The sequence below is a fragment of the Aotus nancymaae genome, unplaced genomic scaffold, assembly GCF_030222135.1.
Source record: "Aotus nancymaae isolate 86718 unplaced genomic scaffold, 86718_ANA_hifiasm-v0.15.2.pri h1tg000059l, whole genome shotgun sequence".
Lineage (NCBI taxonomy): Eukaryota > Metazoa > Chordata > Mammalia > Primates > Aotidae > Aotus > Aotus nancymaae.
The window spans coordinates 42668217-42680660 of NW_026988473.1; the positions used below are offsets into that span (position 1 = coordinate 42668217).

A 12444-nucleotide genomic window follows, 5' to 3' on the forward strand; every position below is an offset into this window, starting at 1 on the left:
CTCAAGAGGCTCACCAGACTCAGCAGCCTCAGGGCAGGCTCAGTGAAGCTTATAAGCAAAGGAGCTGAAGGGGTCTTCCTTTTGTTTTCCCCTGACCCTTTCTGAGAACATGTGCCGTTATGCTTCATGCCCCTAACTTGGAAAGTTCTTCTTAAATCTAACCCCCAAATCCCATTTTCTGTTATTTCTACATAAGATATAAACTTCTTTGGGCCACAGTCTTGTGAGAATCTCTCCAAAACGTATAGGAAGACATAACACTGTCTTTACAATTTCACGGTGTCCTCCAACCACTAAGCCTGTCCCAGGTCAGGTTAAGAATTTCAGTCCCTCTCCACTGCCTCACATTCGTCTGTCCAGATGCGTTTCTAAAGCTCCTCTTTTTCAGCCTGGGGCTGTCACCCATTCTACCCACTGGTCTGCCAGTCGCTGTAGGGTTGTCATGCACCAGAGACATGAGTACAAATGATGGGGAGTGGGGACGGGGGACCTGAGGAGCTGGGTTCAAGCTATGCTTCACTGCTTGCTGGCCCTGAGACCTTGGGGGAGTCATGTAACTGGCCTCCCTTCAGCTCCTTTGCAGCTTGGGTTTCCTCATCAGAAAAATGGAAGCGACTAGCACCTGTACTTAGCAAGAGTGCTGGGAGATCCCTCGTGAGACAGTGCCAGATATGGTGTAAAGCAGTACCTAGGAGCGCCCCACCTTGGACCACTTTTGAAAATGTCCAAGGCCCCCCTCCACAAGGTAACGTTCTGCCCTACTTTTCTCATCCATGTGGGGTGGAGGCGCGCCACTCTGTCCCCATCCCTCAACTCTCTCGACATCCATCCTCACCACGCCCAGGTGAACTCACACTCGGGACCCCGAACCCGCCCACTGCAGGCCACGCGGACCCTCCTCTCCTCTTCTGCATGCCCCACTCTCCTTCCCACCCAGTCTCCAGCGTGCCCACACCCCACTGCCCATCCCCGCCTGCCCTTCCCCTCGCCCCCAGCGCGCGCGCAGCGGGACACTGACAAGCGACCCAGGCAACATCTGGGAGCTCGCGCCGCCACATCTGGAAGGCGGGCGCAGGCGTGGCGGATCGGTTTCCGCACCGCCCCCCAGGCCCCGCAGGTGGCGGAGCAGGGCGGGGTGCGGGAAAGGGAGGCCGGCGGGGCGGGGCCCCGGGGGGGGCGGGGGCCTGACAGCCGGGCCGAGCGGCTGAGCTGCGAGGGACACAGGCGCGGGAGGGGCCGGAGGCGCGGGAGGTGCGCGGAGCCAGCGGAGCCAGAGCCCAGCCCGCGTCCGCGCCGCCATGCCCCTGGCCTTCTGCGGTAGCGAGAACCACTCGGCCGCCTACCGGGTGGACCAGGGCGTCCTCAACAACGGCTGCTTCGTGGACGCGCTCAACGTGGTGCCGCACGTCTTCCTGCTCTTCATCACCTTCCCCATCCTCTTCATCGGTGAGCGTGCGCCGGGAGCCGCGGAGGAGGGGACGGGAGAGCAGGGAGGGAGGAGGAGGAGGCGCTGCGCGCCGCACTGCTTGGCGTCCCCTTCCGTCCCACGACCGCCGCTCGCCTCGTTCCCGGGGGTCCCCTGCCCTGTGTCCTGCCCGCCGGTCCTTGCACTCGCACACCCGCTCATCCCTTCACTTCCCCGGAGTCCCCAATCCCGCGCCAAACACAGCGGACGTTTGTGACCCACTGGATCACCAAGTTTTGCTTCTGCAGGACCAAGAGCTGGGATGGAAGAAAGGGAAGGAGGAGGTCTCTGCACGCGGTGGGAAAGTGGACAGGGGTCGGGCTCCACCCTCCGTGGCGCAGCTTAGGGAGCCGGGTCACCCCTCCCCCAAGGCACCCTCTCTGTCAGCCGCAGTTGGGCCTAGGGAGGAGGGCAGCCGGTGCTTCGGAGCCTGGGATGGAGGCCCAGCGCACCCCTGTGTTTTCATCGGGCTGAGCCCCTTAGTAGTCCGTGATCTCTGACCGTCCCGAGCCCGCACCCTGGGCGAGGAGTGAGACTAGAGCTAGGGACTTGGGTCACCCCGGTCCCCTTCCCCCGCCACCTCACCCGGGCGTGTCTCCAGAGCGCAACTTTTCAGGCTCTGCGCAAAGTAGTTCCGACTCGCCGACGCAGCGACCCCGGCGCCCTTGCTTGCAAAGTTGGGCGCCACGGTCGGGACAATCGTGCGTGCCTCTCCACTGAGATACCCTCATCTCTCTCCAAGACCTGACTCTTCCAGACCAGTCAGGTCTATCAACTTATAGGGTGTCACCTGCTTCCCTAAAACGTGTTCATTCACTTTAAGAAAAAAAGCAAATCTTAAAATTCATATACAGCTTTGGGGAAGAAAGGAAAGATTGCTACAAAATTAAATTTACAAGAGGTTGCTGTAGAAGCAGAGTTGCTACTTAGTAACAAAGACAATTAGAAATAGAAAGAAAACATACACAATATGTGCATCAAAAATCAAAAAAGAACAGCATTTACTCTTCTGTTCTCAATCAAATGGTTTACTAACCTGATGACTTGTCACACAAGAAGTTAGCGCGTATAATGTGGTACCTGGGCAGGGCACAGTGGCTCACGTCTGTAATCCCAGCACTTTGGTGGGTTGAGGCAGGAGGATTGCTTGAGCCCAGGAGTTTGAGACTAGCCTGGGCAACATAGTGAGACACCCGCTAACCCTGACCTCTTTCTACAAAAAAATTAAAAATTAACCGAGCATGGTGATGTGCACCTGTAGTCTCAGCTACTCAGGAGGCTGAGGCAGGAGGATTGCTTGAGCCTAGGAGATCAAGGCTGCAGTGAGCCGTGATCGTGGCACTGAACTCCAGCAGAGGCAACAGAGCAAGACCCTGTCTCAAAAAAAAAAAAAAGACTCTGTCTCACAAGGCATGGAGGGGAGGCACCAGCATAGGACCAGGCTGCATGAGTTGGATGTTTAGTTCGTGTGTACCAGCCTCGGGGATCCTCATGCGTAGGTGTCACCCCCACCGTGGACCCAATGTCCAAGCACCTTTCTGGGGTTCAGGCACCCTCCTCCTCCAGGTGGGCCAGGCATCCTGCCTCTGACTGTCTCTCCCTGCAGGATGGGGCAGTCAGAGCTCCAAGGTGCACATCCACCACAGCACATGGCTTCATTTTCCCGGGCACAATCTGCGGTGGATCCTGACCTTCATGCTGCTCTTCGTCCTGGTGTGTGAGATTGCGGAGGGCATCCTGTCTGATGGGTGAGTGACTGTGTGAGGACTCAGGAAAGTGAATCTGCTCCAGGGTACTTCCTGAAAGGCTTAAGGAGACCCTAGCTCACCTGCATTCCACAAGCCCATATCTTTTGTTGCTACATCCAGCAACCCAATGTCTCCCATGTGCCAACCTCTCTGAGCCAGGCACTGGACACAAGTGAGTCCCAGGCCCTGCCATCAGTCCAGGAGAGTAGAGGGAACACGGATCTGCATGCCAAGCCCCAGTGAAATAATGCTAGAGCCTATGAGAATGCCACAACTCCAGTGGTAAATGCCAGGCCTCTTCTACAAGCTGCTAGAGTTACCTTCTTGGAAAAAAAAAAAAATCTAAGCATGCCACCCACTCTTGCCTAAGACCTTTCCTTGGTTCTCAGCTGTTTCAAAAATGTGGCCTCAGATCCTCAGCCCGGCATCCAAGGTCTTCACAGTCAGCCCCACCTGCCTCTGGCCTCATTCCCCATGCCCACCTTCCCTTTGTGGAAGTGTGGGAGTGGGGAATGCCTCACAGCACCTGTTACACCTCTGCTGCAGCCCAGATCATACTGTATGTTAAAGCTTATGTCTATTTGCAAAACTGCCTTCTGAGTCAGAAAGGCCTAAGAGTTAGAATCTGAGTCTTGTTCATGTTTGTATTCACAATGCAAGGCATGTGATAAACATAAACATTATTCAGTCCATAAACATTTATTGAGTCCTTAGGAGAATAAGTGGAACCCTGTTATAAATAAGTACTTTGGGAGGCGAGAGGAAGGCAGAGTTGGGCAAGCTCGGTGGTTGAGAGGACTTTGGAAAGGAATCTGGAAGGGTGACTAGGTTTCTGACACACAGAGGAGGAAGGAGAGAGAGCTGGTGGTGCCTGCGGGAAGAGAAAAGGCACCAAGGAGAAAAGCCAGTAGGGCTAGGGAGCAGTGCTGCAGCTGGAGCATTAAACGCAGGCGGGGGACTGATGGAGGCTGAGGCTGGGAACCCAGGTTGGGGCATGTCAGGAGGACTGCATGTTTGGGTTGGATTTGGTCAGCAATGTGAGAAGAGGGATGCCATCAGCACAACACTCAGGTGAGAACCTGAGGAGGTGTTCAGGGCAGGCTGGAGGCAGGGAGAAGCTAGAGGTAAAATAGAAGCGGCACTTAGCATTGATTGCAGTAGTCTAGGTAAGGATAGCTGCAGGCAGAAATGGTGCATCAGCAGTCAGGACAGGAGCTGGAGCAGCCATCTCACTAAGAATCCAGTAACCGGCAAGGGTGAGAGACTGCCAGGAGAGGGAGTGGTGGAGGAGAGGGATATTTGGCTTTAGTATCTGAGCTCCAGCGCCCCCTGTGCTGGAATCAGACTGTACCCAGACTGCACTCCTGCCAGCGCTGCCTGGCTCCGGTAGTTGAACGGCAGAGGAAAGGCTCCCTCATTCTCCCTCCCCTTCCCCACCTTCCCTCCTCCAATGTCCCTGCATCCTGGCTTCAGCAGTGATCTCTGTAATAACTGCTTTCCTTGGAGGCAGCAGCTCTCCCTGCTTATCAAAGTCCCCAGACCAGCAAGAAGACCAGAAGTCATACTGCTACATAAGCAGGTGACAAGTCCACCTCCACCCCCACCTCCAGCACCCCTTCCAAAGAAGCACAAATCCCACAGCGAGTCCTCAGATGGGAAATACTTACCAGATGGAGACAGAGGAAGACACCCTCCCCTTGGAGAAGGAGGACCTGGGTCTCAGCAAGTACTTCAGCTGTACACCAGCTGTGGGACTGTGGACAAGTCATTCTGCCTTTCTGGGCCTCATAAGCATTTATATAAACATATGATAAAACATTTTTAGATGCCAACTTAAAAAATGGGTGAGAGAGTATCAGGTGTTTCAAAATTATTTCAAGGAGTAAAGAGGCAAGAGTTTTTGGGGGGTTTTTTTGTTTTGTTTTGTTTTGTTTTTGAGATGGAGTCTTGCTCTGTCACCCAGGCTGGAGTGCAGTGGCATGATCTCTCGGCTCACTGCAACCTCCGCTTCCCAGGTTCAAGCAATTCTCCTGCCTCAGCCTCCTGAGTAACTGGGATTACAGGCATGCACCACCACGCCCAGCTAATTTTTGTATTTTTAGTAGAGGCAGGGTTTCTTCATGTTGGTCAGGCTGGTCTCAAACTCCTGACCTTGTGATCCGCCTGCCTCGGTCTCCCAAAGTGCTGGAATTACAGGCATGAGCCACCGTGCCTAGCCAAGAGGCAAGAGTTTTGAAGATTCCTGGGCAGAGTGTTGGCTATTCCCAGTGTGGCCATTCATGACTGCTCTCTGGCCTCGTCCCTGGCTTGCCTGCTTCATGGAGCTGTGGAGGATGAAATTTGAGCATGACAGGGTGAAGAGCCTGGAGTGGCAGGGCACTGGGCAGACTGTGTATTCCCAGAATGCGGGAAACTTGAATAAATCAGTCCAGGGACTCCCTCCTACTGGCTGTCAGCAGCCCCTTCTATGTGTGGCTGCACCTGTGCTACAAACTGCTTCAGCTCAGTGCAAAGCGCCATCTCCTCCCCAGAGCACAGGTCAGCTCCTGAGCCCAGCAATTGTCATCTGATCTTTGTGAGCTCCAACCCCTGGGGCAGGCAAGCCTGAGCAAGGGGCGGGAAAAGAGCAGACAGAAGTCACAGCCCCTTGTGATACCCCAATCTAATCCAGCCTGGGTTTTCAGAGCTGCCTGGAAATTTAGGGGGCAGGTGGGAGTGGGGGCTGATTAAGGCAGCCCTGATTTGATTTAGGGTGAGCCTCAATTAGTGACTAATTAAGCCATCTTAAACCTGTAGGGCTTCCCCTCGTCCTTTGGGTATTATCTCTGTGTGTGCTGCTCTGAATTCAGAACAATCAATCCAGGATAAGTTAGTGAAGAAGATTTTTTTAATAACTACAATGTTTTCCCAGACCACCATACACTAAATAAAGCCTGTATATAAAACTTTACCTAATTTCTTAACTAATTCAGTGTGTATTTTTTTATTTTTATTTTTATTTAACTCCCGAATCACATGGAATGGATTCAGTGTGTATTATTTAACAAAGCAGCTAAAAACTATTCTATGAAGCCATGCCATGAAATATTTAGTTCAATTATGGTTAATCCTCATCTTATTTCATTTTATAAAATTGTAACATTTCTACCTCCTATTTTAAAAAAGCATTTATGTAAACATATAGTAAAACATGTTTAGATGTCAGCTTAAAATTGTGTGAGAGAGTAGAGGGTGTTTCAAAATTATTTCACGGAGTAAAGAGGCAAGAGTTTTGATGATCCCTGGGAAGGCTGCTGGCTGTGCCCAGCGTTGCCATTCATGACTGCTCTCTGGCCTTGTCTCTCTTGTACCTTCTGTATCAGTTTGAAGACCTTTTTTGGAGAATAGCCACTAAAGAATATCAATATTTACTGTCTCACTAAACAAGAAATGTGGAGTTTGCCTTTTCAGGATGGTTTGGTGGCTCATTGATGTTTTCAGGACCCAGCCTCTTCCCATCTTTCCACACCATCCTCTGTGTGTCAGCCTATCTTCCCCATGCTCGCAAGGTGGCTGCCTAGTTCTGGGTATTGCTTAGCATGAGCAGAAGGGCATGCTCCTGATATGCCTCTCCTTTATGAGGGAGATCATTCTTTCCTTGACATGTCACTGGCCAGAATATGTGGACCAATACTGGCAAAAGGGTGTGGAATTGCCTGGCTGCTTAAACCAATCGCCATCTATTCCCTGGGTCTGGGTACATTGCTGCTGGAGCAAACCTGTGGTCCTCCTGGCACAGAATGACAGGGAGATGCTCTTTGGTGGACAGCCCACATTGCCTCTACACTTGCACCTCAGTCCCACCAGACCCATTGAGGTCACAGCATGGCTCTCCTCATGTCCTTCCTCCTTCTCTGTTGAACTCTTATGCATCCTTCAAAGTTCAGCTTGGTGCCACCTCCTCTGGGAAGCTGTCCTTGGTTGCCCATCCCCTCCTTTGTGCTTTCTCAGTCTCTGCACATCGGTGGTATCACTTCCCTAGACTGCTGAGCCCAACAGTTAGCTCTGAGCATGGCGGCCCCCTCCTTACCATTAGCTTCACAAGGGCAGGGACCCTTGGCACACTGGATGGAAGTAGCCTGGTGGGCAATGGCAGCACTGAGGCAGTAGGCTGTAGCAGGCCATCTGGGAATGGAAAGTGTCCCACGGGGCTGGAGCAGAAAGGGCAGCCTGGACAGCTCTGGTAAAGTGGCTGGAGGCCACATAGCCTGAGCCTTTCTTTCTAAGCTGAGCAGAGTGGGTTTTGCTGTCTGCAGGAGGGAGCTGTGGAAGGGCATGATCATTTTCAACTACGGTGACCCTCCTCATCAGGCACAGGGGAGACTGAGGCCTGGGAGGAGGCTCTGGCTACCTCTGGGTCTCATACCCAGGCCAGAGTCCACCCACCTAGAGGCCTCTGTGAGTTAAAGTGAAGAGAATGTGAGCTGGTACTGACTGCCCTGTTTCCCACCCCGAGGGAGGAGACAAAACCAGTAACCTTGGAAATGCTTCTTCATGCCTCACTTTCCTCAACCATAAAACGGGAGACTAAGAGTGCCCACGTAATAGGGTTTAATGAAGACTAAATGGGTTAACGTGTATTGCATGCGCAGAACAGCGCCTGGCACAGGGTAAATGCTCCATAAATATTGACTCTCATCAGTTTGTTATCACAGCCCCTGGGGAGGGTGCCAATGATGACTTACGCTGTTCATGTTAAATGGGGCTGTCACTGGGTGAGTTGTGGCATACAGGCCCCTGGACCACTCAAGGGACCCCAGGGACCCCTGTGCTTAGGGATCAGCATCCAGTAAGGCCTCCAGATCATATCCTCAGCTCTCCTCCATGTACTGGCATCTCTGCCCAGCCCATACCCCAAATATGCCCATTAACTGAAGGGCCCTGCAGTCTGTACAGTGATGCTATAAAGGTTCGGTGTTTGGGCTTTGGAATTCAAGGCCTGGGCTTCTCTATTGCAGTACTTAGCACGTCCCATCCTGTCTGTCTCTCTCTCCCATTTCAGGGTGACCGAGTCCCGCCACCTCCACCTGTACATGCCAGCCGGGATGGCGTTCATGGCTGCTGTCACCTCCGTGGTCTACTATCACAACATCGAGACTTCCAACTTCCCCAAGCTGCTGATTGGTAGGTGAGGAGTAGGATGGAGGGGCAGTACCTTCATTCATTTCTTCAGATAATGTTTACTGAGGACTCACCATGTGCCAGGTGCTGCTCTGGAGGGTAGAGATTCCGAATAGAAGAAAAAAGAATCCCTGACTTCATGGAGCTTACAGTCTGGTGAAGGAGACAGACAGGCAGAGAGTGAATAAACAAACAAACAAACGAACAAATAGATGGTGGTGATGCTATGAAGAAAATCAAGCTGAGTAAAGGGTAGGGGCAATGTTGCTATCTACATAGGTTGATCAGGGAAGGGCTCTGGTGAGTGTGGGCATGTAGATATTTGGGGGAAAGGGTTCCCTGCAGGGGAAGTGGCAAGTGCAGGGACCTCTGATAATGACAGATTTGGCAGAGGTCACTGTGGGCAAAGTCAAACGAGCAAGAGGAAGAGTGGGAGGAGGTGAGGGCAGGGGTCAGTAGAGGAACGAGGAGGAGTCCCAGGCTCTGGGCCCGAGCGCCTGGGTGAACTGTGGCACCAATAACTGATGTGGCAGAGGAGGGGCAGGTGGGCTGTGGTGGAGATCAAGTTTTCTATTGGGGACATATCGAGTATGAGATGTCACAGAGACACCCAACTCAAGCATCAAGTGGACAGTTAGATAGGCAAGTTGTGCCTTCATGGGGAGGTCAGGAGAGGAGCTACACTTTCAGCAGGTGAGACTTGTAGATGACATCTAAAGCTTAAGCCTAGGGCTGGGCATGGTGGCTCATATCTGTAATCACAGCGCTTTGGGAGGCTGAGGAGGGTGGATCACCTGAGATCAGAAGTTTGAGACCAGCCTGGCCGAGATGGAGAAACCCCGCCTCTACTAAAAATACAAAAATTAGCTGGCATGGTGGCATGCACTGGTAGTCCCAGCTACTCAGGGAGGCTGAGGCAGGAGAATCACTTGAACCCAGGAGGCGGAGGTTGCAATGAGCCGAGATCACGCCGCTGCATTCCAGCCTGGGTGATAGGGAGACTCCGTCTCAAAATAAATAAATAAATAAATAAAAGTTTGAGCCTGGATGAGGTCACCTGGGGAGAGAAAAGAAAGGCTCCATGACCAGAGCTTGAGATTTGCTAACATTTAGAGAGACTCGGGAAGGAGTTCCCACTTAGAGCTTCTGACACTGTGAGACTGGACTCCCAGGCAGAAGCAACAGGATGATGGTTGATGTTCACTGAGCATGTGCCGTGGGGCAGGCTCTGTGTCATGTTCCTTACATTCATCGTCCCACAGGTTAATTTCCCCTGCCTCCTTATTGGTATTGTTAATATCCCCATTTTTCAGTGTGGACCCTGAAACTGAGAGGTTAAAAATGATAACAGCAAATACTTATTTTGTACTTAGTGTATGCCAGGTGCCGTCCCACCTATGTGATGTATATTAACTCATTTAATCCTTGCAACAACTCTATGAGGTAGGTACTATTACATTTTCTTTTTACATATCAGAAAACTGAGGCTCAGAGGTTAAATAACTGGCACGAATCTAGCTCATCAAGGAGCACAGCCAAGAGTCTAGCATCCACACACCTCCTAATGGTTACTGAGAACGCATGTCTAAGGACCCTCAGACTTTGTCCTTGGGGCAAAGGTATCAATCCGCAGGTCTGCCTCTGTGTTGGGGCTCAGCCTGCGTGTCTAAGGCTGGGACTGTACATCTGGCAGTTAGATTGTATTCAGAGTGTGTCATTAAGTCAGACTGTGATTTTGAGGAATCACAGCATTGAATTGACATTTGGAGTCTGGAACATTCTGTGCTGAGCCAGTGACACTGCGGTGTTGTCAGGGAGTAGAGAGTGTTTCCTGCACTAATCACAGGTCTGCCTTTCTATGGAAGGTGGGATCTGAGCTCCATCAGGATTATCCAGGTGCTCCCCCTACCCCTAGCCCAGGGACCCCCACATGAGTATGAATGGGAGCTGGGGGAAGCAGGTTGAGAGGGGAGATGTTAGATACAGGGTTCAGAGAGCCACCTGCCTCCATTTCTGAAGCAGCTCCTCGTCTGTAGAGAAACCTTCATGAACCACCAGAGCCTGGCTGACCAGTGCCCCCTGGAAACACCCTGTCTGGACATCCAGGGAGTTCATTTTCTCATTCTCCAGCAAGCACATAATGTTCTCTCTTTAAAGCACAAGTTACCACCCGTGGATGGAACTGTCGTTTTCCAAGGAACAAAGGCTAACTCCCTCCATTCCCCTTGTTGGAGTTATCTCCCTGGAAAGGAGGCTCCACAGAGCCAGAAATTCTCAAACAGGGAAAAGTGGAGGGATGTGTCTGTGAGCTGGGACAGAGGGCGATGGGTAATGGGAGAATGGCCAGCCCTCTGAGGAGGCTGATGTCTGGCCTGGGTATGGAGTCCCACACAGAGGGGATCTGTGATGCAGCTTACACTGTCCCATGAAGGAACCATGATCCTGGGACCCAGATGAGGCCAAGGAAGTGTTCTCTGAAAAAGTCATATTTGAGCGAGAACTGAAGGAGCCAACTGGGAGAAGGGAGTGAAGAGTGCTTCAGGCAGAGGGAACACGTGCGAAGGCCCCAAGGCAGAAGGAACAAAACACATTAGAAAATGCAGGAGAAAATGAGCGGCTCAGGCGCAAAGCGGAGGGAGCTGGACTTCGGGGTTTGTTTGTTTGTGCCCAGGCTGGAGTGCAGTGGCGCCACCGTGGGTCACTATAACCTCTGCCTCCTAGGTTCAAGCGGTTTCTTGTCGCTCAGCCTCCCGAGTAGCTGGGACTACAGGTGCGCACCAACATGGCTAGCTAATTTTTTGTATTTTTAGAAGAGCTGGGGTTTCGCCAAATTGACCAGGCTGGTCTTGAAATTTTGGCCTCAAGTGATCTGCCAGCCTCAGCTTCCCGAAGTGTTGGGATTACAGGAGTGAGCACCACGCCCAGCTGAAAGGCCACACCACAGATGTTGGTCTTTATCGCAACAGCAATGGGAAGGGGTGTGTGTGTGTGTGTGTGTGTGTGTGTGTCTGTGTCTCTATGTGTGTGTCTGTGTGGTATAACATGCTTAACATAAAATTTACCATCTTAATTGTTTTTAAGTATAGTGTCCTGTGGCATTAAATATATTCACAGCTGGGCACAGTGGCTCATGCCTGTTTCCCAGCACCTTGGGAAACTGAGACAGGTGGATTGCTTAAGCTCAGAAGTTTGAGACCAGCCTGGCCAACATGGCAAAATCTTGACTCTACAGAAAAAATTAAACTTAACTGGGCATGGTAACATACACCTGTAGTCCCTGCTGCTTGGGAGACTGAGGCAGGAGGATTGCTTGAGCCTAGGAGGTGGAGGCTACAGTGAGCCAAGATTTTGCCACTGCACTCCAGCCTGGGCAACAGAGTGAGACTCTGTCTCAAAAAAAAAAAAAGTATATTCACATTGCTGTGTAGCCATCACCACCATCCATCTTCGGAATTTTTTCATCCTCCCAAGCTGAAACTCGGTACCTGCTAAATGATAACTCCCCATGTCTCCCTCCTTGCAGCCCCTGACAACCACCATTCTACCTTCTATCTATGAATTTGAGTACTCTAGGTACTTCATCTAAGCGGCATCATACACTCTTTGTCTTTTCATGACTTGCTTATTTCACTGAGCATTATGTCCTCAAGGTTCATCTATGTTGTAGCATGTGTTGAAATTTCCTTCCTTTTTGTTTTGTTTGTTTGTTTTGTTTTTGAGATGGAGCTTTGCTCACGTTGCCCAAGTTGGACTGCTAGCTTTGCTGATCACTGCTGTGTCTGGCAACAGGTTGAGCACTGGGCCCTGCAGGACAGGAATGTGCAAAAAACCTCCAGGCTTAGTCCTGGGTCCACCACTAATTCCCTGTGTAACATTGCAGAAGACATCCAAGCTCTCTGAGTCTCTGATTCCCCACCTGGGCAGGAAGAGTAAATCCCTGCCTAAGTCATAAGGTTGTTATGAAGAGCAAATCAGACCAAGTGTTAGGGACAAGACAAATGTGAGGCATATTTTCAAGTCCCGGCTCCAGTAGGCAGCTCTCACTAAGGGCTAAAGGGATTCTGATGCTTG

The 12444-nt window shown here is 51.5% G+C and overlaps 1 protein-coding gene across 1 annotated transcript in view; it reads left to right on the forward strand.

Moving 5' to 3' along the window:
* Positions 1 to 1298: 1298 nt before the first annotated feature.
* The window catches only part of ABCC8 (ATP binding cassette subfamily C member 8), an 84258-nt gene continuing 73112 nt past the window's right edge, over positions 1299 to 12444 (forward strand). The window contains 3 exon segments of the mRNA XM_021675173.2: positions 1299 to 1446; positions 3072 to 3213; positions 8255 to 8376. Coding sequence (XP_021530848.2) covers positions 1299 to 1446; positions 3072 to 3213; positions 8255 to 8376 — 412 coding nt within the window.